Genomic DNA, 27,570 nt, shown 5'->3' on the forward strand with positions numbered 1-27,570 from the left:
AGCCATTACCAGCCTTTCAAAGCACTTCATGGCTACGGGTCTGTAGTTATTTAGACAGGTTGCCTTTGTGTTCTTGGGCACAGGGACTATAGTGGTCTGCTTGAAGCATGTTGGTATTACAGACTCAATCAGGGACATGTTGAAAATGTCAGTGAAGACACCTGTCAGTTGGTCAGCACATGCCCGGAGCACACGTCCTGGTAATCCGTCTGGCCCCGCAGCCTTGTGTATGTTGACCTGTTTAAAGGTCTTACTCACATCGGCTACGGAGAGCGTGATCACACAGTCGTCCGGAACAGCTGATGCTCTCATGCATGCCTCAGTGTTGCTTGCCTCGAAGCGAGCATAGAAGTGAATTTGCTCATCTGGTAGGCTTGTGTCACTGAGCAGCTCGCGGCTGTGCTTCCCTTTGTAGACTGTAATAGTTTGCAAGCCCTGCCACATCCGACGAGTGTCGGAGCCGATGTAGTATGATTCAATCTTAGCCCTGTATTGACGCTTTGCCTGTTTGATGGTTCATCGCAGAGCATAGCAGGATTTCTTGCAATCTTCCGGGTTAGAGTCCCGCACCTTGAAAGCGGCAGCTCTACCCTTTAGCTCAGTGCGAATGTTGCCTGGAATCCATGGCTTCTGGTTGGGGTATGTACGTACAGTCACTGTGGGGACGACGTCCTCAATGCACTTATTGATAAACCCAGTCGCTGATGTGGTGTATTCCTCAATGTCATCAGAAGAATCCCGGAACATGTTCCAGTCTCTGATAGCAAAACAGTCCTAGCATCTGCTTCATCTGACCATTTTTTTATAGACAGAGTCACTGGTGCTTCCTGTTTTAATTTTTGCTTGTAAGCAAAAAAAAGGAATCAGGAGGATAGAGTTGGTGGTCGGATTTACCAAATGGAGGGCGAGGGAGAGCTTTGTACGAGTCTCTGTTTGTGGAGTACAGCTGATCTAGAATTGTTTTCCCTCTGGTTGCACATTTAACATGTTGATAGAGATTTGGTAGAACTGATTTATTAAGTTTCCCTGCGTTAAAGTCTCCTGCTACTAGGAGCGCCGCCTCTGTGTGAGTGGTTTCCTATTTGCTTATTCCCTTATACAGCTGACTGAGTGCGGTCTTAGTACCAGCATCTATTTGTGGTGGTAAATAAACAGCCATGGAAAGTATAGCTGAGAACTTTCTAGGCAAGTAGTGTGGCCTGCAATTTCTCTCAATATACTCTACTTCAGGCGTGCAAAATCTAGAGACTTCCTTAGATTTCCTGCACCAGCTGTTGTTTACAAAGAGTGTGCTGTTCTATCCTGCCGGTGCAGCATATATCCCGCTAGCTGCATATCCATGTCATCATTCAGCCACGTTTCCGTGAAACATAGGATATTACAGTTTTTGATGCCCCATTGGTAGGATATTCGTGATCGTACCTCATCTAGTTTATTGTCCAATGATTGCATGTTTGTAAGTAATATTGACGGTAAAGGCAGCTTTCCTACTCGCCTTCTGCAGGTCCAGACGAGACATCCGGCTCTTCGTCCTCTGCGTCGTGTCCTTTTGCAAATAATTGGGATGTCTGCCCTGTGGGGTGTTTGGAGAATATCGTGTGAGTCCTGCTTGTTGTTGTTCCAGCAATGGAGTTCTTATTTCTGGGTCCGTGTAAGTTCAACTGCAGTACCAAAGCAAAACTGTATGAGCAGTCAAAACCGAACATCTAGACCGGAACCCTGGTTTCCTCTTGAGTCATCAGTGTGAAACTGCTGGCAATATTTCAGTGTGTGCATCTTTGAATTCTCTTGAACATAACTACATAATTATCTACAAAACCAATCACCACAATTTAGGTAATGCATTGATATATAGCTGCACAATGCAGCTGATGAGTCTTTCTATAAACTAGGGTACGAGTGAGGATTTCCTATGCTGGACAACTTGTTACAGTGGTTTAAGTTATTGATAATCTGCCAATTTTTTCATTTCATTACATTTTTAAATCTTTTTTATTTAACCTCTATTTAACTAGGCAAGTCAGTTAAAAAAGTACCCAATTGTCATACTTGAGTAAAAGTAAATACCTTCATAGAAAATGACTCAGTAAAAATGAAAGTCACCCAGTAAAATACTAAAAGTATTTGGTTTTAAATATACTTAAGTATCAAAAGTACATGCAATTGCTAAAATATACATAAGTATCAAAAGTATAAATAATTTCAAATTCCTTATATTAAGCAAATCAGATGGCACCATTCTTTTTTTTACCGATTAGCCAGGGCACGCTCCAACACTCAGACATTATTTACAAACGAAGCATGTGTTTAGTGAGTCCGCCAGATCGGACGCAGTAGGGATGACCAGGGATGTTCTCTTGATAAGTGTGTGAATTTAGACTATTTTCCTGTCTTGCTAAGCACTCAAAATGTAACAAGTACTTTTGGGTGTCAAGGAAAATGTATGGAGTAAAACGTACATTTTATTTAGTTAAAGTTGTCAAAAATATAAATAGTAAGGTTCAGATACCCCAAAAAAACTACTTAAGTAGTACTTTCAAGTATTTTTACTAAAGTACTTTACACCACTGGTATCAAGAATGGTTCACCACCCAAAGGACATCCAGCCAACTTGAGAACTGTGGGAATCATTGGAGTCAACACAGGCCAGCATCCCTGTGGAACTCTTTCAACACCTTGTGGAGTCTATGCCTTGGCAAATTGAGGCCCTTTGCACCTCAAAATTAGGAAGGTGTTCCTAATGTTTGTATGCTGTGTATATTTCAATATATGTTTCTGTTTGGATAATATTTAGATGTTATTTGACAGTCTAACTCTGAATATGAGTAATATGATTTAGTTTAATTGCCTTGAATATTGAATGGATAAATATATATTTTCTAATACAGTAGATGAAAAATAGTTTTTTTTCCCCCCAGGTGGTAGGTTCCAATTTGCCTCCTATTATGGCGATCACATGGTTCTGCAGAAGGCCCCAGAGAGGGCTGTGTTGTGGGGCTATGGACCCGATGATGCTGAGGTCAGTCTTTCTATCAGGAGGACCAGTCACTAACAATGCACCTGCTGTCAGTGTGGCTGCCGGTGAGTTATCTGATCCCAACAATGCCTTTAGTTTAGCGTGCCTATCCAGTCATGTCATGAAGTTGAGGATGAAATTAGCAGAATTTCAAAGAGGAAAGTTGATAAATCCCTAAACTCGTGACGTTTTTTTCTAACAAATAACATTGTACAATAAAGGTGATGGTGACATCTGTAAGAATGAGCAAAAGGGTATGAGGAAAAAAGTTAATTGTGCTCAGTGTCCCACTTTTTCTGCCTTGTATATGAAGACATAAGGGTAACCTTCACTGATCCACGGTTTTGGATCTCTTCCAAGGGAAATGGAGGACGACCCTTGTCCCAATGGAAGCTGGCGGTCCCTACAACTTGACTGCAGTCCTCCAGAACAACCACGGTATCACTCTCACAGACGTGCTTTTTGGTGATGTCTGGCTGTGTGGGGGACAAAGCAACATGGCTTTCACATCATCTCTGGTGAAAACTGCATGATTCCAAACATTCCCTCTGAGACTACTCTGCAATGTTAATATAAATCTGGGTCTGCATAGTTTTAATACATTTATATTTTAGTCATATAGCGAACAATCTCATACAGTCTATTAGCTCAATTACATATGAAATGTCATGCAAATGATAGCTGTCAGCCAACTGACTAAGTGAAATGGTATTAATACATTTAGTTGATAATGGGAATTCATCTTAAACCTCCTGAACACCTGTGGAGGCCTGGTCCTCTCCACGAGCACTCCAACACTGTGACCTGGACAGGATTAACGGGTAAGGGTACAGGGCCCCTAGAGCTATACTCTTGCAATAGAGATGTTTTTTTAGGTATGCAAATGATTGAACTTTACTTAGGGATTGTAGATGGGTAGACAACTGAATATTTTTGTCTTGTTTCTTTTGGACTATGTTAAAAAATATCCTCTCACCTATGGTACTTGATATCAGTTGGACTATGTTATTTTCATCCAGGTTCCCCATGCCATATACACCTTCAATGTATTTGTCTGTGTGGACTAACTCTTTGTTGTGGAATGCCATGATCCATCCACTTCTCAACATGACCATCAAATGAGCTATCTGGTACCAAGGTAAAACAGCTTGGGGTCACTGTCATCTGTTTCTCCCATCTTTTAGCATACAGTAACAGCGACATTAACATGTCTGACCTTTGACATGCCCGTAAGACATTTTATTTGCTTCAGCTCTGAAGGTGTTCTCCCTAATTGATTGTAAATAAACCGGATAGATTTTTATTGGCTTTATCAACAACTGCTATACTTTTTGTTCACCAAATGAAATCGTGACAAAACCTAATTCCCTGTAAATGTATGGTGGCAAGAAAAAGTACATGAACCTTTTGGAATTACCTGGATTTATGCATAAATTGGTCATCAAATTTTGAATTTGATCTGATCTACATCCAAGTCACAACAATGGATAGTGTGCTTAAACAAATAACACAAATGATTGTATTTTTCTTGTTTATATTGAATACATCACTTAAACATTCACACTGTAGGTTGAAAAAGTAGGTGAACCCCTAGGCTAATGACTTCTCCAAGCTAATTGGAGTCAGGAGTCAGCTAACCTGGAGTCTAATCAATGAGACGAGATTGGAGATGTTGGTTAGAGCTGCCTTGCTGATAACAAAACATGAGTCTGATATTCACAAGAAGCATTGCCTGATGTGACCCAACAAAAGAGATCTCAGAAGACCTAAGATTAAGAATTGTTGACTTTCATAAAGTTGGAAAGGGTTACAAAAGTATCTTTAAAAGCCTTGATGTTCGCACAGTAAGACAAATTGTCTATGAATGGAGAAAGTTCATCACAGTTGCTCTCTATTCTCCCTGAGAGTGGCCATCCTGCAAAGATGACTTCAAGAGCACAGTACAGAACGCTCAGCTAAAGACTTACAGAAATCTCTGGGACATGCTAACATCTCTGTTGACGAGTCTACAATACATAAAACACCAAATAAGAATGGTGTTCATGGAAGGACTCCATGGAAGAAGCCACTCCTGTCCAAAAAAACCATTGCTGCACATCTGGAGATTGCAAAAGTACACCTGGATGTTCCACAGCGCTACTGGCAAAATATTCTGTGGACAGATGAAACTACAGTTGAGTTGTTGGGAAGGAGAAAAAAAGGCACAGCACAGCAACATCAAAACCTCATCCCAACTGTAGAGTATGTTGGAGGGAGCATCATGGTTTGGGGCTGCCTCAGGGCCTGGACAGCATGCTATCAGACAGAAAAATGAATTCCCAAGTTTATCAAGACATTTTCAGGAGAATGTCCACCAATTGAAGCTCAACTGAATTTGGGTGACGCAGCAGGACAATAACACGAAACAGAAATGAATCAACAGAATGGTTTTAAAAGAAGTGGCCCAGTCAGAATCCCGAACTCAACCCGATTGAGATGCTTTGGCATGACCTCAAGAGAGCAGTTCACACCAGACATCCCAAGAATATTGCTGCACTGAAACAGTTTTGTAAAGAAAAATTCCTCCTGACCGTTGTGCAGGTCTGATCCGCAACTCCAGAAAATGTTTGGTTGAGGTTATTGCTGCCAAAGGAGGGTCAACCAGTTGTTAAATCCAAGGGTTCACATACTTTTCCCACCCTGCACTATGAACACGGTGTGTTCAATAAAGACATTAAAACGTATAATTGTTTTTGTTATTTGTTTAAGCAGACTGTTTGTCTATTGTTGTGACGTAGATCAGATCAAATTGTATGACCACTTTATGCAGGAACCCAGGTATTTCCAAATGTTTCACATAGCTTTTTCTTGCCACTATCTAGCATCATAGGAATCACTACATTGCTTTGACAATGTATCACTCCAGGATGTTATTCACTGTTGCTTATGTTGATCCTGTCTATATATTTGTCCTGAGGTCTCTACATACAGAAAGGCCTCCTTAAGTGAGGGATTTCCAAACATACGCTGGCACCAGACTGCAGACTATGGCTTTGCTCCCAACCTGCGTATGAAGAACACATTCATGGCTGTTGCTATGGACTTAGGAGATGAAATGTCTACTTTTGGCAGGTAAGTAACAATCATAGACTGGATACCACAGTATTTGATAAGCCTGTACTCTTATAACGTGTCAGGCAGTTCACATTTGAATACTGTGAGAATACAAGGCTGCGTTCCCATATCGAAATTAACATACCACTTAGGATGCATGCATTGCATCATTCTAAGTGGTATGCTAATGAGGGTATTAGAATGTGGAACAGGCTGTTTACCAGTGACTTTGTTCCAGTATCCATCCCCGGGATAAGCAGGACGTGGCCTATAGACTGTCTCTAGGGGCGAGAGCTGTGGCTTATGGGGAGGAGGGCGTCTCATTCCAATGACCAGTATATCAACTTTTATAACCAGAGAATCTTGGTCACTTAATCCAAATATATCTTTCAAGTCTGATTGTTGTACTTGTAATGTGTATTAATTAAGTTATGGTGTAGTGTTTCTACCAAATTTGAACAGGATGAGCTGGGTCTGAATTATTTCTTTGTTATTGTCAGCAGCATGGCATGCTGTCATGCAGGCCTTTCCACCTTGATAAAAGGTGTGGGTCCCAGCTCCCATACTGCAGTGGGGCGTTAGTGCCATCCTTGTGTCCACGAATTACTGTTCCATGAACAATGTAGCCGGCTTGCGCTACTGATGGAGGGCCTGGCCTTGTGACTTTAAGGCATGTCCTATTTACAGTGCTGATGGGGTTCTACCTGCACCTCCCTTCACTCTAAACCACTGGCCGGACAAGCAGTGAGACGAGAATCCCCCCCTTCCTAGAAATGGATTAGTCAACCCAAATGGGTGGGAAATTTGTTTTTGAATGATGCCATATGAGAAATCATTAACAATCATTATTACCTTGTTCTATTATTTGATGATAGTAAAATGAAAAAAAACGCTCAGGACTGGACACAGCCCTTAGCCTTGGTATATTGGCCATATACCACAAACCCCCGAGGTGCCTTATTGTTGTTATAAACTGGTTACCAATGTAATTAGAATAGTCAAAATAAATGTTTTGTCATAGCCGTGGTATTCCATTCAGCATTCAGGGCCCGAACCACCCATTTTATAGTACTAACTACAGTGTTTCATACAGGGGCCAACTTGATGGTCAGATCAACTTTCTTTCACATGATAACAACAACAACATACGTCAATCGTTTAAATTGAAGAGAACTTGATTCCGTTAGTCTCCCCTTCTTGGTTCCTTCCAGAACTGTCAATGTCAGTAGAGACGCAACTGGTCCTATTGAGAACTTCCACACAGGCGTCACCAGGCTTTCTAGAGCAGTGGTGTAGGAGGGTAAATGCCATTTAATTTATTTTGCACAAGCATTTACCCACCTATCACAAATAAATGCATTGAAAATATATGGAGCATTACTTTATTAACCGCAAAGAGCGATCACCGTTTACCACTACTTCACTGGTCTGGATGTTGAGGAGGAACAGATCAGTGGCTGAAGTAAGATGTAGATGGTTGCAGGGTGGGTGAGCTCAGAAGATGCTGGTGAGAGGAACCAGGGGATTGTGGAGTCATGCCTGGGGAAAGGAGATGGGACTGAGATCAGATCTTGACTGAGGATAGTTGACCCATAATATCATTGCTTTCTATTTCTGCTAGCAGACAACTTCATACAACAAGAATAATAAACAAAGGACATTATATGCTAAATTCTGAGCCTAGGGGGTGTACAGGTAGGTAGAGAACGTATGGCAAACTGCTTGGCCTCACCTACTAGATTGTGCTCCCCCCTGATGCTGTCATCAAAGCCCTGGTGTCTCTGGTATGCCTCAAAGCTGACAGAGGCATCGTCCTCTGACAGGCTGTGTGGAACCTGGCCGTCGCCTGGACGACACACCTCGAAACGGATCCACTGATAACTACAAGGACATATCACACCAATAAGCAGCACATAAGTAGATATGAGAGAGTATATTAAAGGTCAGTTCATCTGAAAAAGGAAATGCACCAATTGCAATCTCCACAAAGATAATGTGCAATGTTCAATTAATTTCCTGTGAGGTAGATGACATTATACTTGAGTACTAGAGACGCACTTGCTGCACTTGCGTGCTCCTGGGCAGCTCTGGATCAGGTTCTGGATGGTGGGGTGGGAGAAGCCAAAGAAGTCTGCTCCTGAAGGCACGATGGGTGCCACCGGTTTCGATCTGTAGGGGTATAGTTGTAAGATAATGAGAGAAATCATACAATGAAATGCATCCACTGATTCTATAAGCCAGTCTGTACAGCAAGCAGGTACCTTAGAGCACCAATGGCCTTCAGCAGGTTGGAATGGCAGGTGAGGGCAGAGGAGGCAGCTATGGCATTCTGAGGGTCTTCCTCAGGCACTATCTCAAACTGGTAGGGGGGAGATGGTTTGATAAGGAAAACACTCCTCACAAAAACATAAGCTGTCTCACAGCTCCTAATTGACTTACTTAGCACTTGACTTCATAATGTTTTATAACTCCATTAGTGCGAGTGTACCTGTGGGCCACCACCCCCGTCCTTAATCTGGCAGGTGTAGAGGCACTGCTGATCAGGGCTCTTCATGCTGGCGAAGAAGCGTGTGCTACAGTAACCCACTGGGTAGATGGCACACTGGTCATGGAACAGCATCCTGTCTGTGATAATCTGGAACAGGGAAGGACATCATTCATTATTCTCTAGCCACTGATCTGAGAAGTCATGGGCTGTGTCCCAACAGTCTTAAATAGCCTCTCCTGGTCTCCTTTCATGGAGACTGATCATGACCAACATGATAAGGGAGGGCAATATGGTGGAAATCTGTTCAGTACTTTCAACAAATGGTTATGCAAGTGAGGAGACAAGGAAAGGAGAACAATGTAAGATAAGTTGGACAGTGTTGATAAAGAGCAAATGTGAAGAATTAAGTATGAGTTGAGACACAGACCTCCCCTAGACTGTACACAGTCAGACCCCCCAGTACTATGGGGAAGACAGGACGTCCTGAGGAGTCCAGGGCGATGGGCTGAACCAGCTTACGAGACCCTGTGTCAGCAAGCTTCCGCTTTTTTGACATTCTTTTTGGACCTGAGGAAAATGTATTTATGGAGTCAAAGAAAATACTGTGCTACCATCATTACAAGACATAAGAATCTGTCTTATCTACAGGTAGGCTGGTATAAACATGGCTCTACCCACCGTCCTCTTTCCCATTCTCCCTGCCTCGTTCCTTCTTAGGCTTCTTAGGAAGGCCCTCCTCTGCCCCAGAGGTCAGATTATGACCCACAGGCAGGACTGACGCCCCCGTTGGGATGGAACTGAAGGTCACAGGGGGGTGAGAGCTGGTAGCAGCAGCGGTGAGCAGCTCCCCCTCTGATACAGACTGGTACTGCAACAGCGATTTCAGTAAGAACCTGGAAAACAAAGCATAAGAGATGCCCGATTAGACAACAAAAACTGTTTTCAAAGTACCTGTCAATCAGTGTCCAAAAGTTTTTTTTTATGCATCAATATAACAATTAAACTCACCTGCGCTCCTCTTTTGCTCGCACAAACTTCTCCTCTAAGTGGGCAACTTCATCACAGAGAGCCGCATTCTCCTGTGGGATATTCAGTTAGTGACTTCAGCCCTCAGCCAATAATACCAGTCTACTACACATCGCCAACATTTCTCTTCCATACATCCAAGTGTTATGGGGGACATATGTAGCATCTGAACACATTGTGTTACAGAAATAACTGAATTAATACTGATTCAAGTGATTGCCTTTAGTATGTAGAGTACTCACAAAAATCATGGCCAGTGCTGCTTTGCGTAGTCTGAGGTACTTTAGTCTGTACTTTTCGTTCTGGTTCTTGCGTGGGCCTTTCTTGGTCTTGGGCCTGGTCTCAGAGAGACCCGTGGGGGAGGGGAAGGGAGGCAGAGAGGCTGCAGAGCCAGAGCTGGAGAAGGTTGACTGGGGGGGAGACCCCATGAAAGACTGGGTGGTGAAGGACTGTAGAGCCTGCTGCCCCTCATCATCTGTCTGTGGACGGAGAGAGACCAAACTCAGTGGGCATTGCATCATAACACCACATTCAAATACTAGTGGCAATGTAGGCCACGATCCACATCATATGATTGTGCATACAATGACAATGTTATGTGGATGAGGTATATCTGGAACAGTAACTGATACAACACAAAATGAAAACTGTGACAGAGCAAAGTAACATGGCTACAATGACTATATAAGGGAAAAAATTATGTTAATTATCCAAACACATTGATCTTCCACTGCACTCTCCTAAATGTCTATTTGTCAGATCAGCAGTGATAGAATTGAACTGAAGGGATTTCTTCTGACATCCTTTGCATAATGATAACTTACCAACAGTGCAAAGACTCCATTTCTGTTCTCAATCCTCTTGAATCTCCTGCTGCCTTTCTGTGTCTGCAACATAGTGGGATACTAAGGCCAAGGCTAGGTGTTGGGGAACTGACAAATGTCTTAAGGGTCGGTCTCACTGTTGTAACCTTGAATGACTAAGATCTAGCCTGTGTTAACTGCTACTTAAGAGCATCATGATGAATGTTCTAATCCTGGCACACTATTGCAGAGCAAAATCGCATTCTCTCTGGTTCAAGGCACAGGCCTTTGATGTGCAAACCTGTCCTACGTTCAACTAATGGCCTTTCTTTCAATAACAAAAGGGAAAAGCAATAGAGTGAAATGATATGCAGAAAGCAAAAAAAAATTGTTTTTTTCTAATACTGAAATATCCACTTCGATAATGTACAGCACAAATAACGAAAATAAAGTGAACTGCTTAATTTATAGTGGCCTTGGTGTGGAGTCCATTGGAATACAGCAAAGAAAATGGAGATGCTATGAGCGTTGGACCTATCACAGCCATTGAAGTGTCTCATTAGTCTTACCTCACGGTACATGACAGCCTCAAGGCTTGACTTCGCACTGTCCAGAAATAGAATATAAATGTGGTTATGGGCAGTTGAGGAATGATTCCTGGGAATATCATGCTGTTGATTTATCAGGAAGGTTTTTGAAAGTTTAAAATACGTTTTTTAAATGGATGCAGTTGATGCATTTGGCTTTCTTTAAAATGCATTGTATATCTATAAAATTGATAATGTTGTACTGTACTTGGACTGAACCAATCCCCTGTCAATGATTTGCTGTTTGATCTCCTTGATGTGCATTGGGCGTCCAGCTGCCTCCAGTACAATCTGGGAAAAAGCAGACTGTTGTATTGCTGATGTATTTCACTGACAGACAGCAATCTGATTTTAAATGTCAACATGGTACATACAGTAGCCTACAGACAGGGCTGTGTTAAAAAAATACTGTACCTGCGCAGCATCAAGCCATGTGAGATTGGGCTTGTCTGCAACATCGTTAGGTGGTTCACTGTGGAAAAAGAATGAAAAGACATTAATATTTAGGTAGACAATTTTAGACAAAGCAAATAAATATTCACATACAAGACTTATCCTCATATCATACTAGCAGAAAGACCCAACATTCTCTTTCCTGTGTAGTGGCAGCCTATTTGTCCTCCCACATACAACAGAATAAGGACGTGTGTGTGCATGCTGTTCATTTGGCACTGCGTACCTCTCTAGAGCCTCGGCAGCTCCTGCCAGGCTGGCCATGTTGTCCAAGGCGGGGAAGAGAGAGTAGTTTCCCTGTCCGTCTGGCTCCATCTCTGACTCAAAGTTGGACAGTGTGTTCAGTGGGTCCATAGGTGAGAGAGGAGTTCCTGTGGTCGGGTTTCTGCTCGTTGAGGGCTGGAACAAAACGAAAACACACATCCAAGAACTCTGGTCATCTAGATGATTTTGTAGAACATAGCTACTGCCTGGGAAAATAAGAAGAGGCATGAGGATGTTTTGGAAATGAGCTCGACGGAGCATGAGCAGCTACTACCAGCTAGTTAGCTATCAATGATCGCAGGCGAGAGGTTTGTAGGAAGTAGATAACTCGGCAGTTAGCGCGAATGAACGTTTGTACGAGTATTCGTTGTATTTTGCAAAAACTTACCCCACTCCTGTCAATTCGTGCTTGCTCTTTTCCGTGAATCATCGGAGAACCCTGAAGCACTTCTTCGCTTGTCTCCATTGCATTGTTTACATAACTTACACGTTGCAGCAAAAGCTTGACGCTAGCAAACAAACACGTTTCCCGGAGAGTATGTTTGTTAATGTTTGTTTCTAATCTTAACAATTACTATGATGGAAGTTTTGCAAAAATCCAACAACGCGTTGTGCAGTCGACTTGTTTTTATCGCCTGAACTATTTCAGAAAACTGACGGAAACTACGCTTCGGAGGTATTAAAACGAGCACCATGTCTTTCCTGTCATTAAATTGTTTTTTTTTTAGATTTGGGAAATGTAGTTCTTTATGCAGCCTGGTGTCAACAGCTGACGTGCTCAAGTATGCTGTATCTGTAGTTGGAACTGAGTATGAGCTACGTTCACAATAATACTAAACAATATTTGTATCAATTGCATTTATTTAATTATACATGTTTTATCAATGAACGAATCTCGAATCTTGCTCTCTGACAACAGATATGATCAAATGAGAAACAAACAAGTGCCAGCAGTCCTGCCAATGCCAGAAGGTACAGTAAACATGTGGACTTACACAACATCTGACTTTTATTTGAATCCCTAGGCTATGCTGACAGGAGTTTGACATTAATGAAGAAGTAGACGAACAACCCTTGATCTATTATACACATACCCAACAGTTATATGCACGTAATTTGATATATATCAAATACAGCAATCACTTATTTATTACATTTCAACTTTATTTTGACAGGGAGTTATGCTGAGACCAAGATCTCTTTTAGAGATGAGCCCATACACATATTCATATTTATGGAAGAATATCAAAGTAGACATACACTCTATAACAGTGATAGACAAGCAAGAAACACTGTAGTAAGCCTACAACAGTTTAACAATTATTTACAGAGATAGAAAATTAGCGAATACTGCAGTTTGTACATTTTTTGGGGGGAACATATAGAATGTTCATAACTAAATCGTATTATCAATAGTAGTAGTATCATAGTAGCAATCCAGCCAGCCGTAGTTCAGAAGAACACCAATCACCCGTTTGTACGCCAGATAGTACTCACTCTGCCTTGGACCATCTGAGAAGTAAAGGTAACCTATAGGAAGAAACATTGGCTTTATCAGAAAAGGTTTCGTCCAGAGCAAATATTGTGCTGAAGGCTTTATGAACTCATGCATGTAATAATATGATGATTGTTTTACAATATTCATTGCAAAACAAATTCTCAAAGACAGCGTCCACTTTGGAGCCAATTCCTGGGAAATCCTGAGTTATGGATCAAGGATATCCATAGTCCATTTGTCGTTGTGCCTCAAAGCTGAAACATAATTATCAATCAAATCATTATGTTGTAAAATTAAATCTAAAGATTCATCTTATCATACAGAAAAATGCATGACATATATATATATATATATATATATATATATATATATATATATATATATACATATATATTATTGGCATCTTAATTAAATCATCTTCTAAACTCACCTCCAGCATTTGTTGCCAACTAAGAAGAGAGTTTTCCCTCTGTTTTCCCTCTGGTTGGCACAGATGCATCTAACTTAGTTACTGATGAGGGGATACCCAAGTTGTAGATTGACTTTTGATAACCAGGGAGGATTCTCTTTGCATTATCCCTTACAGTGGCTTGCGAAAGTATTCACCCCCCTTGGTATTTCTCCTGTTATGTTGCCTTACAACCTGGAATTAAAATAGATTTTGTATGATTTGAATTACACAACATGCCTACCACTTTGAAGATGCAAAATATTTTTTATTGTGAAACAAAGAAATAAGACTAAACAAACGGAACTTGATCGTGCATAACTATTCACCCCCCCCCCCTCCCCTTAAACCACTCAAGTGTTGCTTTAGCAGTATGCGAAGGGGTATTTGTCCTGCTGGAAGGTGAACCTCCATCCCAGTCTCAAATTTCTGAAAGACTGAAACAGGTTTAGCTCAAGAATTTCTCTATTTAAACGCCATTCATCATTCCTTCAATTTTGACCAGTTTCCCAGTCCCTGCCGATGAAAAACATCCCCACAGCATGATGCGTCCACCACCATGCTTCACTGTGTGAATGGTGTTCTCAGGGTGATGAGAGGTGTTGGGTTTGTGCCAGACATAGCTTTCTCCTTGATGTGTAAAACGTTCAATTTTAGTCTCATCTGACCAAAGTACCTTCTTCCAAATGTTTGGGGAGTCTCCCACATGCCTTTTGTTTTTCTTTAAGCAATGGCTTTTATTCTGGCCACTCTTCTGTAAGCCCAGCTCTGTGGAGTGTACGGCTTATATCTGTCCTATGACAGATAATCCAATGTCCGCTGTGGAACTTTGCAGCTCCTTCAAGGTTATCTTTGGTCTCTTTGTTGCCTCTGATTAATGCCCTCCTTGCCTGGGTTTTGGTGGGTGGCCCTCTCTTGGCAGGTTTGTTGTGGTGCCATATCCTTTCCATTTTGAACAACGGATTTAATGGTGCTCTGTGGGATGTTCAAAGTTTTGGATATTTTTTTATAACCCAAACCTGATCTGTACTTCTCCACAACCCTGACCTGTTTGGCGAGCTCCATGGTCTTCATATTGCCACTTGCTTGGTGGTACCCCTTGCTTAGTGGTGTTGCAGACTTTAGGGCTATTCAGAACACATTTATATATACTGAGATCATGTGACACTTAGATTGCACACAGGTGGACTTTATTTAATTAATTATGTGACTTCTGAAGGTAATTGGTTGCTCCAGATCTTATTTAGGGGCTTCATAGCAAAGGGGTGAATACATATGCACGCACCAATTTTCAGTTTTTATTTTTGTTATTTTTTTTAAACACATTTTTTTTCATTTCACTTCACTATTTTGGACTATTTTGTGTATGTTCATTACATGAAACTCAAATATAAATCCATTTAAATTACAGGTTGTAATGCAACAAAATAGGAAAAAATGCCAAGGGGGTGTCATGGATAGCTAGGAGTGGTGGGTGAGGAGTCAGGCACAGAGAGCTATGCTTCCAATGCATACAAACAGGGAGAGGACAGTACTTCCCCCGAAGACCCCGCACCATCCTCTAAATTCCCGGATGACCCGAGGAGGGTAGTGTGTGGACCCACCGGATCAATTTGTCACGAACACCAAGTGGCACGTACTTCCGTCCCGCTGGACACTGTGGTGGCGTGGGTTCTAACTGTGATGCCCTCTCGATGTCCGCGTCCACCTCCAATACCACCGGTGCCACAAGACATGAAGAGGAGAAGTTTGGGAGTAGGATCGGTGGACCGCTCCTCGGTATCATAGAGACGGGACAGCGTGTCGGCCTTAGTGTTAAGGGAACCTGGTGTACACGAGATGGTGAACCGAAATCTGGTGAAAAACATGGCCCACCTTGCCTTGCAAGGATTCAGTCTCCTCACTGCCCGGATGTACTCCAGATTACGGTGGTCAGTCCAGATGAGAAAAAGGTGTTTAGCCCCCTCAAGCCAATGTCCCGACACCTTCAGAGCATTTACCACAGCCAGCAACTCCCGGTCCCCCACATCATAGTTTCGCTCCGCCGTACTGAGCTTCCTCGGAAAAAAAGCACAGGGGCGAAGCTTCGGTGGCGTGCCCGAGCACTGTGATAGCACGGCTCCAACCCAAGCCTCACACGCGTCCACCTCCAGAATGCATGCCAAAGAGGGGTCTGGATGCGCTAATATGGGAGCATCGATAAACAGCGCCTTTGCTGACCACCGCAAACGCACCGGCCCCCCTTCAGCAGTGAGGTAATGGGAGCAGCCACCTGGCCAAAACCCCAAATAAACCTCGGGTAGTAATTGGCAAATACTAAGAACCTTTGCACCTCCTTTACCGTGGTCGGAGTCGGCCAATTATGCACGGCTGCAACGCCGTCACACTCCATCACCACTCCAGATGTGGAAATGCGATACCCCAGGAAAGAGACGGCTTGTTTGGAGAACACACATTTCTCAGCCTTGATGTGCACGTCATGCTCCAAAAGTCGCCCAAGTACCCTGCGCACCAGAGACACGTGCGCGGAGCGTGTAGCGGAATAAATCAGAATGTCATCGATATAAACCACCACACCCTGCCCGTGTAGGTCCCTGAGAATCTCGTCCATGAAGGATTGAAAGACGGCTGGAGCATTCTTCAACCCATACGTCATGACGAGGTACTCATAATGGCCAGATGTGGTTCTAAACGCGGTCTTCCACTCATCTCCCTCCCAGATACGCACCAAGTTATACACGCTCCTGAGATCCAGTTTTGTGAAAAAGCGTGCTCCGTGAAATGATTCCACCACGGTAGCGATGAGAGGTAGCGGGAAACTAAACCCCACTGTGATGGAATTTAGACCTCTATAATCAATGTACGGATGCAGACCTCCTCCTTCTTCTTCACAAAAAAAAAACTTAAGGAGATGGGGGACGTGGAGGGTCAAATGTACTCCTGTCCCAGAGATTCAGTGACATATGTCTCCATAGCCGCTGTTTCCTCCTGTGACAGCGGGTACACGTGACTCCTGGAAAGTGCTGCGTTTACCTGGAGGTGAGGTGGTAATTGGGTCGCCCTCTTTTTACAGAAAGCGATAGCCAAATCGGCATATTCTGAGGGGATGCGCACAGTGGAAACCTGGTCTGGACTCTCCACTGTCGTTGCACCGATGGAAACTCCTATACACCTACCTGAACACTCCTCTGACCACCCCTTTAGAGCCCCCTGTTTCCATGAAATCTTAGGATTGTGAATATCCAACCAGGGAACCCCCAGCACCACTGGAAACGCAGGAGAATCAATGAGGAAGAGACTAATTCGCTCCTTATGACCCCCTGCGTTACCATTTCCAGTGGAACTGTGGCCTCCCTGACCAGCCCTGACCCTAACGGTCGACTATCTAGGGAGTGCACAGGGTTGGCCTAACTGCACCAACAGAATCCCTAACCTATGAGCGCACCCGCGGTCCATAAAAATCCCAGCTGCACCTGAATCGACTAGCGCCTTATGCTGGAAGAGGGGGAAAACTCAGGAAAAGAGATTAGTACAAACATATTACCAACAGGGAGCTCTGGGTGAGTCTGGTGCTGACTCACCGGGGGTGTCCGAGCAGTGCTCTGCCTGCCCTCTCGACTCCCAGACGAGCTCCTCCAGCACCGATCGGCAGTGTGCCCTCGCCGACCACAACTGGTGCAGGAGGAGACTCCTCCACCTGTTCCCCTAGATGCAGAACCCCCTAACTCCATGGGTGTTGGAGCGGGAGTGCTGGGGGGTGGAAAAAACAGGACCCGCTCTGGACGCCCGCGAGCAGCTAGCAGGTTGTCCAGTCGGATTGACATGTCGATGAGTTCATCTAGGGTGAGGGTGGCGTCCTGACAAGCTAGCTCCCAGCGGACTTCCTCCCGGAGGCTACACTGGTAGTGGTCCACCAGGGCCCTGACGTTCCACCCCGCTCCAGCGGCCAGGGTCCAAAACTCCAGCGCGCTCCTCGTCTCCTGCCTAAGGTGGAACAGCCGTTCAACTCAGGGTAGTGGTCCCTCGCTGAGTCTGGACCCTCCCAGACCACGTTGGCCCACTCCAGGGCTCTGCCCATCAGGCAGGAGACGATGTCTTTCACACTCTCCTCTCCAGAGGGAGTCGGGCGAACGGTAGCCGGGTAAAGCTCTAATTCTCCGGTGGCGTACCTGGAGCAAGAATCCCTTGCACCCGGCAGCCGTTCCATCATACTTCCTCGGGGGCGCGAGCCGTTGAGCGCTGGGTCCGGACGCCACCGGAGAAGTTGGTAGCGCAAGCTGAGGAGGAGCTGGGGATGATGTAGGGAGGCCGTTCCTCTGCCATCTGTCCATTCTCTCCATCATCTGATCCATCGCCGTCCCGATCCGGTGTAGGATGGATGTGTGATGGAGGACACGCTCTTCCATGGATGGGAGAGGGGGCGCAGCTGCTCCTGCTGACTCCATGGCTTTTGGTGCGGGTTTCTGTCACGGATAGCTAGGAGTGGTGGGTGTGGAGTCAGGTGCAGAGAGCAATGCTTCCAATGCATACGTTTATTAAGCTGGGTCTAGCCAACAAACAGGCAAAAATACCAATAAACAGGTATGTCCCCAAAACCAAGGAAAATAACAGACAGCAAAATACGTAAGCAAAACAATTCACTACTGACAGTGAGAATAAGCCCACACAAAAGCAGGCGGGCCCTTTAAATAGGCCATAATTAACAACAAATAAGTAACAGGTGAAAACAATCAAGACAAAACTAACAGAAAAGAAAAGGGAAGCGGTGGCAGCTAGTAGACTGGTGATGACGAGCGGCGAGCGCCGCCTGAACAGGGAGAGGAGCCACCTTCGGTGGAAGTCGTAACAGGGGGTGAATACTTTTGCAAAGCACTGTATTCCCCAGTATTTGTCACCTGTGGAAATATGAGACGAAGCAAATACTGTTTGTACAAGAGAGAGTTTGGGAGTGGGAGTACAAATCAAATTTAGCTGTCATTTTTTGTGCTTTTGACATTCCTGTCATTACTGTACCTTCAAACAGATGCACCACATATTTAGCTGGGACATCATAGGCAGCATCGACATAGTTAATCTGAGCCCATCTCGAGCTCACTTTAGTCAGCCTTGCTCTTCAGCCAGTAGTACCTATAATGACAGAGAATCAGCTTGAACCACAGGTTGCAATCATACAGGCTTTTTCTTACAATATAATGATAAAATTGTCTTGCATTTGAAATGTTTGCAAGGATCCAACTCACCCATTTTTTAAGAAGTACAGTTCTCCCCTGATCGAAGAGTGCTTCAAACACCAGGTCCCGGTTGCACTGCTCGTCTTTGGGGTTGGGTCTGGAGTCTGACTTGGGGTTCTCTGTTGGCTACTCGGGTTCTGGCTCTGGTCCTGGTTTGGGTTCTGGCTTGGGTGTAGGCTTGAGATGAGGTGTACAGGTACCTTTAAGGTAACACACACTGCACAAACATGTAAATAAGATTCCATAAAGATAGTAATAAAAACACATGTAGTGAACAGAATTATTCTATAGAAATGTTGTCAATGTGTTTGATTACCATAGAGGGCTTGGACCCCACGTCTGTCATCATCAGGCAGTGTATATCCATTGTTATTTACATACTGATAGGGGGGAACATCAGAGCTCTCCTGTCCCTGGAGTGGTCAAGTCCCAGAGCGTGGCCAAACTCATGGGCCGCCACCAACTGCAGATTCACTTCTGAGGACAACATTACATGTGAGTCTGTCGAATAAGTGAATTGGGCAACACTGTGTTTTAAATATTGTTGTGTGTTCAGATGTTCACTCCGCTAGCTCATTGTCCAGGTTTCGTCATCATCAAAGTGTGTGTCCCGTCCAGGGGAGTTGGTAAGGGATAAGACATCATTTGGCCATCAAAAGGATAGAAGTCCCCATGATCTGTGTTTGGACAAGCGAGATTTAAGATCTTTTGTCAGTAGTGTATAGAGATGGTATTGAATCCATGCCATTGTGATAGTCCATACTCACATCAACCCTTGAAGAGGATCATGATGTCGGCAGTGTCAGTGTGGATCTGCTTGAAGTCTTGAGGGATTACATCACTGTAGATTTGGAAGGCCTGGGCTATAGTTGCATATACATCACTCTGCCTTGGGTCTGGTGTGTACTGAGTGATTCTGTGAAACACAAGTCATTCAGCACTCACTCATTGACATTACCTGATAAGTAAAAGGGACCCATTTTACTCCTGCAGTGCAGTGCAACCTAGGCATTGCACAATGACCCAGGCTGGGTAACAACGGATTTGACATTTCAGCAAATGATCAACAATTATCCATGAATACCATATTATTTTTCTTGATTTTAGCTGTCAAACTTAATGCACTGAAAGAGCTTTTACTATACCTGTAGGTGACAGTGCTCTTCTCCCATTTTTGTTTCCTGTGGAAGTCCACACATGGACTCCTTCATCACCTCCAGAGTGTTTTTGTCCAGAACCCCAGTGTCCTCCAGGCCAAAGAGTGCCTGCATGGCCTCCAGGCTCTTGTGAATGTCAGGCTTGATAATGCTAATATGATTTCGTCAACCCCACATCTGTGTAGTATTGAGACATGGTGTAGGAGGAGGATAAGAGACAACATTATAACCTATCATGTCTATTAGGACTCTCATGCAAAACAGTACAAGCGTAACAAGTAGGCTAACAAGTATTTTCTTGCCTCAATCTGAGATAATACTGACAATACGGGTAGCAACACACTGAGCCAGGCGATGCTAAATTACCCCAGCAACTGTTTCGTCGTCCTCTGGTGATGTCTGGACCTCTGGAGTGCTGGTGGGGGCAGCCAGACACAGACCCAAACAGGCCAGAAACAGGACCGCGGAACCCGTAGAAAGACCCATCATTTACAAACCTGTGGTAATGCAGAGAGCGGAGACCCTGCCCTGTCCACACTCTCTCTTATATGATCCCTAATAACCTGTGGTAATGCAGAGAGCGGAGACCCTGCCCTGTCCACACTCTCTCTTATATGATCCCTAATAACCTGTGGTAATGCAGAGAGCGGAGACCCTGCCCTGTCCACACTCTCTCTTATATGATCCCTAATAACCTGTGGTAATGCAGAGAGCGGAGACCCTGCCCTGTCCACACTCTCTCTTATATGATCCCTAATAACCTGTGGTAATGCAGAGAGCGGAGACCCTGCCCTGTCCACACTCTCTCTTATATGATCCCTAATAACCTGTGGTAATGCAGAGAGCGGAGACCCTGCCCTGTCCACACTCTCTCTTATATGATCCCTAATAACCTGTGGTAATGCAGAGAGCGGAGACCCTGCCCTGTCCACACTCTCTCTTATATGATCCCTAATAACCTGTGGTAATGCAGAGAGCGGAGACCCTGCCCTGTCCACACTCTCTCTTATATGATCCCTAATAACCTGTGGTAATGCAGAGAGCGGAGACCCTGCCCTGTCCACACTCTCTCTTATATGATCCCTAATAACCTGTGGTAATGCAGAGAGCGGAGACCCTGCCCTGCCCTGTCCACACTCTCTCTTATATGATCCCTAATAACCTGTGGTGTACATGGTTCCAATCAGAACATGAGTGAGATGCCAAGGTCCGCTTTGTGCTGTTGAACATTGCTGTAAAGGTTAGGACAACCCCTATTGTCAAGGAAGAGGGATCGTCCTCCTAATAACATTTTTGGAGGTGGTGCGTAGAGTTTGGGGGTGATTGTTGGGGTGAGGTTTAGGCATACTGTAGGTACACATTGTCAGTGGTTAGTTTGAATATTTTTGATCAGTCAATGGAAGCACATCTATTAACATTCAAACTTCTTAATACCTTTTTTTATTGAAATACAATTCAATTGCATTTTATGTTCTGTACACATACAGAAAGATACCACCGGGATTTAAGTGAACTGGCCTTGAAGATGGTTGCTTGATGATGTAATTTAACTTCTTGCAACACTGTCATCAACATTCAACTGGTGAGTTATCTTGGTTCATGCAAGGTGACGTGCTTCTCTGGATAAGAGTGTCTGCTAAATGACTTAAATGTAAAATGTCTGTAAGTAGTATTCCTTTTCATGAAGGAGTGTAGGGTCACGTCTAGTGTCTTTGACAGATATGTCAGCAGCCCAGCAATGCATTTGCTAGGATTCGACTGTAGTTCTGTCTGTAGTCATAGTTATATGCCTTTTTTCCACTGAAGAGGTAGATAGTACCTGTTGATGAGAAAACATGATAGTGTTTTGTTAAAGTGGGCCTAGTAATCAAGATAACACAAATGTGTCAGGATATCAACAGTTATGCAATTGAAGGCAAGGTGACATGGCAAACTGTTTTATAGGCTACCTTGTAACTCAAATGCAGCATCAACCCTCCTCCCAATACCTGGCCAGTCTGATGAACGTCTGTGGTCATCATATCTATACATTGTATAAAAAAATAAACATTGAACTTATAAGTGATGGATTGCTTATGTGCAGTTGCTTTCTAACATTTCTCATTGTTAAACACTAGATGGCGGGCTTTGCCTCTCAGGAGCTGGAATGCCCATTCATCAAACACTGCAACAGTCAAGACATACCAAAACAGTGGAAGTTTGGAAACATGATATTTTCTGCAACAGAATACTGGATTATACTGTAATTAGCATTAACTTTATGTTTGTCATTTACCCAAAAACATTTTGTTAGAGACTGTGTGTTACCTGTAGTAACCGTGTCCTATGAAGAATAAGGATTTTTCCATATTCACTGATATTAACAGCAGCCTCAATGTTCCTTACACTGGCTGGGAATCCATAGTCATGTATGGAGCCAAAGTGGCTTTTCATCTTAAGCTGTCAAACCACCCAGTACTTAGGACCTGAAACACAGAGCACCTCCACTGCCTTTGGAACACTATCAAAACCATACCACAAGAACTGCCAGATGGCAATAAGCTTTGTGAGTTTCTTGCATGAGGTGCGACATTTTTGACATAGGGCTATAATTTAAGTCCAGTTGTTCTTAGAAACAGTTTTCTGTTTCAAATCTAGCCTTGTCATGCTGTGAGGCCTAAGTGAGGCCTTTGAGGCGATCAGACTGCACATTACCAGTGAAGACATATGCCACGCCTTTGGCAGGGATGTTATTGGCCACACCCACAGGAGAGTTGATGCTGGGAAAGTATGTGTTGTTGGGGCCCTCTCTCAGACGGTTCCAGTATGTTGTCCATGTTGTCCTCAACCACATGTACCTAGAGGGAAACAAACCGCTGTGTTGGGGCAAATAAGAATTTATACTATAAAAATCATATTGCATAATTCAAAACTCCTTCACATGTTTTTTAAAGAGAACTATCTCCTTCCCGAACACTGCCACTGCATCAACAGAGAAGTTGGGATCGCACTTCTTAGGAAGGTTAGGTGGATCGTGTTTTCTGACTGTCTTGCCTTGGAAATAAAAGCAGTCTCCAATGTTTAGATAGAAATCCACCAAAAATGGACCATGTGATAACTATGGTGATTTCAACTCAACTGCTGGATTACCAGCGCGTCACCTCATGGCAGTGTGTACTGTGCTCCATTGTAATACTTGTAGTTGGGGTACATGAGAGATGAGGGGTCTTTGGAATGGGAGAGACCAAGGGAGTGGCCTGACTCATGGGCTGCAACAATGAACAGGTTGTAACCTAAAACAGCATCCAATGAGAAATGTTTTATTTGTCTATAATTATATTTGAAATCCTATTTTATTGTGTTTTATAAAAACAATTCAGATCCTCATGTTATGCTTGGAGCAGTGGCCCTACCTAGCTTGCAATGCCCCATTGTCCAGATTTCATCCTTGTCAAAGTGCACGTCTCCCCCCATGCACTCCCTTGGCTTGAAGGCGTGAGCCAGAACACCTGTGGGGCCATCAAAGGGAAAGAAGTTTACATGAGCTACGATGGATAGATGGAGAGAGATTTTCTAACAGTCATCTACCTGGAAACTGGCTCCAGTAAGTATATAACTATAGCGCAATTAAAATCTCACATGCAGCCACACACATTCTCTACCACCTCTATTAGAAACTACACTGAACTGAACAGAGACTGATTTAGGGTCAGAATACTCTTTCTTGTGAAGGAGAGGACAATGTCTGCCTTGTCGTGGTTGACATTGATGAATTTCAGTGGGGCCGCCCGCATTACTCCAGATTTTCAGGGCTAAATGGAATGAGGTATCCACCTCTTCCCCTGTAAGGTCAGGGGTGTACTAAGCAATCCTGCTGGTCATTGGCACACAGACAACACAGAAAAGCATGAAGCAACCTGAACGAAATATGACTAGTTATATCCAGTGAGCTATTGGCAGGTATTGATTGTTGCAATTCAGTGATGAAACAAAACTGTGAAGTTATGATAACTTTGTTAATTTTGTGGTTTATGTAATTCCTCTTATACACTGAATGTACAAAACAATAGGAACAGATTCCTAATATTGATCTGCACCCCCTTTACCCTCAGAACAGCCTCAATTTATCGGGGCGTGGACTCTACATGGTGTCGAAAGAATTCCACAGGGATGTTGACCCATGTTGTGTCAAGTTGGCTGGATGTCCATTGGGTGGTGGACTATTCTTGATACACACGGGAAACTGTTGAGAGTGAAAAATCCTGAAGCGTTGCAGTTCTTGACACACTCAAACCGGTGCACCTGGCACCTACTACCATACCCCGTTTAAAGGCACTTAAATCTTTAGTCTTGCCCATTCACCCTCTGAATGGCACACATACACAATCCATGTCTCAATTGTCTCCAGGTTTAAAAATCCTTCTTTAACTTGTTTCCTCCCATTCATCTACACTGGTTGAAGTGGATTTAACAATTGACATCAAATAGGGACCATAGCTTTCACCTGGATTCACCTGGTCAGACTGTCATGTTCCTAATTGTGTACACTCAGTGTAATTCCCTGCAGTTAAAACATATGAAAGTCTGTTTTGGGAAGTGACAGTGCTTTCGGAAAGTATTCAGACACCTTGACTTTTTCCACATTTTGTTACATTACAGCCTTGTTCTAAAATGTATTTAAAAAAAAATTAAAACCTCAGCAATCTACACACAAAACCCCATAATCACAAAGCGAAAACAGGTTTTTAGAAAGTTTTGCACATTTATTACAATTAACAATCAGAAATAGCTTTTTTACATAAGTATTCAGACCCTTTGCTGTAGGTGAAGGTGTGATTCTTCCACTTAGGCTGGTCAGGGCAAAAGCTGTAGTTTTCCACAACAGGCAGTACACACCTATGCTTCCTCATCAGAGAGAGGGACTGGAGATCCAGTCTACCAGTCTTCTTCAGACTAAAGAAACCCTTCATCTCCCTGATCTTATCCTCCAGGGCTGAGGGTGAGGTGGCCCTCTTACTGCAGGGCAAGGGACCACTGCTGTGGCTCATGTGGTAGAACATCCTCAGGTACCTTATCAACCAGTTGGTTACTAACAAAATGCCCACTGATAGTAGGTCACTTCTCTTATATGGACAAATACGTCTTATTTGTCCTAAAGTAGGCAACATTTTAAGTTATCCAGAAAACAGCTTTTGCTTGAGCTAAAGTAGTCATACCTTTTAGTTGTCCTAAAGTGCACCTGCTACTGTAGGTATACTCAACTTTTACCATTGACAAACAGAAAATAACTAGAATTGCAATACCTGAGGAATTAGGCAAAACAATCAATGTACTCCAATACAGTTTTTTAACCATTTTCCAGAAGATTTTCAAAAGAGTGGATGAAGACACAAAACTCAGCCAGTTCCATGTCCTCAGGCCTTGGCCATTGTTCCTTAGAGATGGGTAAAGTCCACTATAGATAGGAGCATGCATAAGGTCTGGGGTGAATCACGTGGTTTCAAAGCCTTCAATCCTGCAGTTGCTGCCACTATTACCATGAGGTGTGTGGTAAGAATATATATATATATATATACAGTGGGGCAGAAAAGTATTTAATCAGCCACCAATTGTGCAAGTTCTCACACTCAAAAGATGAGAGAGGCCTGTAATTTTCATCATAGGTAGTACACTTCAACTATGACAGACGAAATGAGAAAAAAAATCCAGAAAATCACATTGTAGGATCTTTAATGAATTTATTTGCAAATTATGGTGGAAAATACGTATTTGGTCACCTACAAACAAGCAAGAGTTCTGGCTCTCACAGACCTGTAACTTCTTCTTTAAGAGGCTCCTCTGTCCTCCACTTATTACCTGTATTAATGGCACCTGTTTGAACTTGTTATCAGTATAAAAGACACCTGTCCACAACCTCAAACAGTCACACTCCAAACTCCACTATGGCCAAGACCAAAGAGCTGTCAAAGGACACCAGAAACAAAATTGTAGACCTGCACCAGGCTGGGAAGACTGAATCTGCAATAGGTAAGCAGCTTGGCTTGAAGAAATCAACTGTGGGAGCAATTATTAGGAAATGGAAGACATACAAGACCACTGATAATCTCCCTCAATCTGGGGCTCCACGCAAGATCTCACCCAGTGGGGTCAAAATGATCACAAGAACGGTGAGCAAAAATCCCAGAACCACACGGGGGGACCTAGTGAATGACCTGCAGAGAGCTGGGACCAAAGTAACAAAGCCTACCATCAACAAGGGCATTGAAGATGAAACGTGGCTGGGTCTTTCAACAATGATCCCAAACACACCGCCCGGGCAACGAAGGAGTGGCTTCGAGGTCGAAGAAGCATTTCAAGGTCCTGGAGTGGCCTAGCCAGTCTCCAGATCTCAACCCCATAGAAAATCTTTGGAGGGAGTTGAAAGTCCGTGTTGCCCAGCAACAGCCCCAAAACATCACTGCTCTAGGGGAGATCTGCATGGAGGAATGGGCCAAAATACCAGCAACAGTGTGTGAAAATCTTGTGAAGACTTACAGAAAACATTTGACCTCTGTCATTGCCAACAAAGGGTATATAACAAAGTATTGAGATAAACTTTTGTTATTGACCAAATACTTATTTTCCACCTTAATTTGCAAATAAATAAATTAAAAATCCTACATTGTGATTTTCTGGATTTTTTTCTTCTCATTTTGTCTGTCATAGTTGAAGTGTACCTATGATGAAAATTACAGGCCTCTCTCATCTTTTTAAGTGGGAGAACTTGCACAATTGGTGGCTGACTAAATACTTTTTTGCCCCACTGTATATATATATATATTATTTTTTATTTTACCCCTTTTTCTCCCCAATTTTGTGGTATCCAATTGTTTAGTAGCTACTATCTTGTCTCATTGCTAAAACTCCCGTACGGGCTCGGGAGAGACGTCCTCCGATACACAACCCAACCAAGCCGCACTGCTTCTTAACACAGCGTGCATCCAACCCGGATGCCAGCCGCACCAATGTGTCGGAGGAAATACCGTGCACCTGGCAACCTTGGTTAGCGTGCCCTGCGCCCGGCCCACCACAGGAGTCGCTGGTGCGCGATGAGTCAAGGATATCCCTACTGGCCAAGCCCTCCCTAACCCGGACGACGTTGGGCCAATTGTGCGTGCAGCTAGCTAGCTCACAGCTTGCACTCACCGTGCCACCCAGTACCGAAGCTATCCCTGAGGTCCACCTCCCGGCCTACTCAGCTGTTCACCCGAACCCCACTCATATACGGCTAGAGCCCAATACTCCACCAGATCCTTGCTGTAAACTCTGGACCTTGGCACCGGATCGCCGCTGCTACCGATTGGCTATAGTGGCTAACGCCACTGCCACAAAGCCAGCAACAGTTCGCTGTGAGCCAGGTGCATTTCCTGGCTAGCAAGCTAAATTCCGGTTCCCGGATCCGGGATCGTGACTAAAGCCTCAGGCTCATTAGCATAACGCAACCTTAACGATTTCTGAAAATCGCAAATAAAATGAAAATAATGCGTC

At 43.7% G+C, this 27,570-nt stretch overlaps 1 protein-coding gene and 3 pseudogenes across 2 annotated transcripts; 1 reads left to right on the plus strand and 3 right to left on the minus strand.

Annotated features, from left to right (window-relative positions):
- Positions 1–2,107: 2,107 nt before the first annotated feature.
- Positions 2,108–12,398, minus strand: tbrg1 (transforming growth factor beta regulator 1). 2 transcript variants are annotated; one of them, XR_010457545.1, is made up of 16 exons: positions 12,119–12,398; positions 11,693–11,865; positions 11,428–11,485; positions 11,222–11,304; positions 10,996–11,032; positions 10,448–10,510; positions 9,866–10,102; positions 9,606–9,676; positions 9,276–9,490; positions 9,025–9,164; positions 8,598–8,744; positions 8,371–8,468; positions 8,168–8,278; positions 7,846–7,990; positions 7,523–7,648; positions 2,108–7,388 (listed from the first exon to the last, which is right to left on the minus strand). XR_010457545.1 is itself a non-coding variant. In XM_064985097.1 (15 exons), exons 1-15 carry the CDS (start codon positions 12,194–12,196, stop codon positions 7,560–7,562), a joined length of 1,749 nt encoding a protein of 582 aa, XP_064841169.1. In that variant the 5' UTR covers positions 12,197–12,398; the 3' UTR covers positions 2,108–7,559. The 2 variants fall into 2 exon arrangements, 1 of the variants encoding a protein (XP_064841169.1); XM_064985097.1 differs by having other exon boundaries at positions 2,108–7,648; positions 7,842–7,990.
- Positions 2,957–6,752, plus strand: LOC135553423 (sialate O-acetylesterase-like; annotated as a pseudogene).
- Positions 12,399–13,126: 728 nt separating the features above from the next.
- Positions 13,127–20,550, minus strand: LOC135553424 (collagenase 3-like; annotated as a pseudogene).
- Positions 20,551–21,788: 1,238 nt separating this feature from the next.
- Positions 21,789–27,304, minus strand: LOC135553425 (matrix metalloproteinase-20-like; annotated as a pseudogene).
- Positions 27,305–27,570: the final 266 nt, after the last annotated feature.

The sequence above is a fragment of the Oncorhynchus masou genome, chromosome 13 (assembly GCF_036934945.1).
Source record: "Oncorhynchus masou masou isolate Uvic2021 chromosome 13, UVic_Omas_1.1, whole genome shotgun sequence".
In the NCBI taxonomy this organism is placed as follows: Eukaryota; Metazoa; Chordata; class Actinopteri; order Salmoniformes; family Salmonidae; genus Oncorhynchus; species Oncorhynchus masou.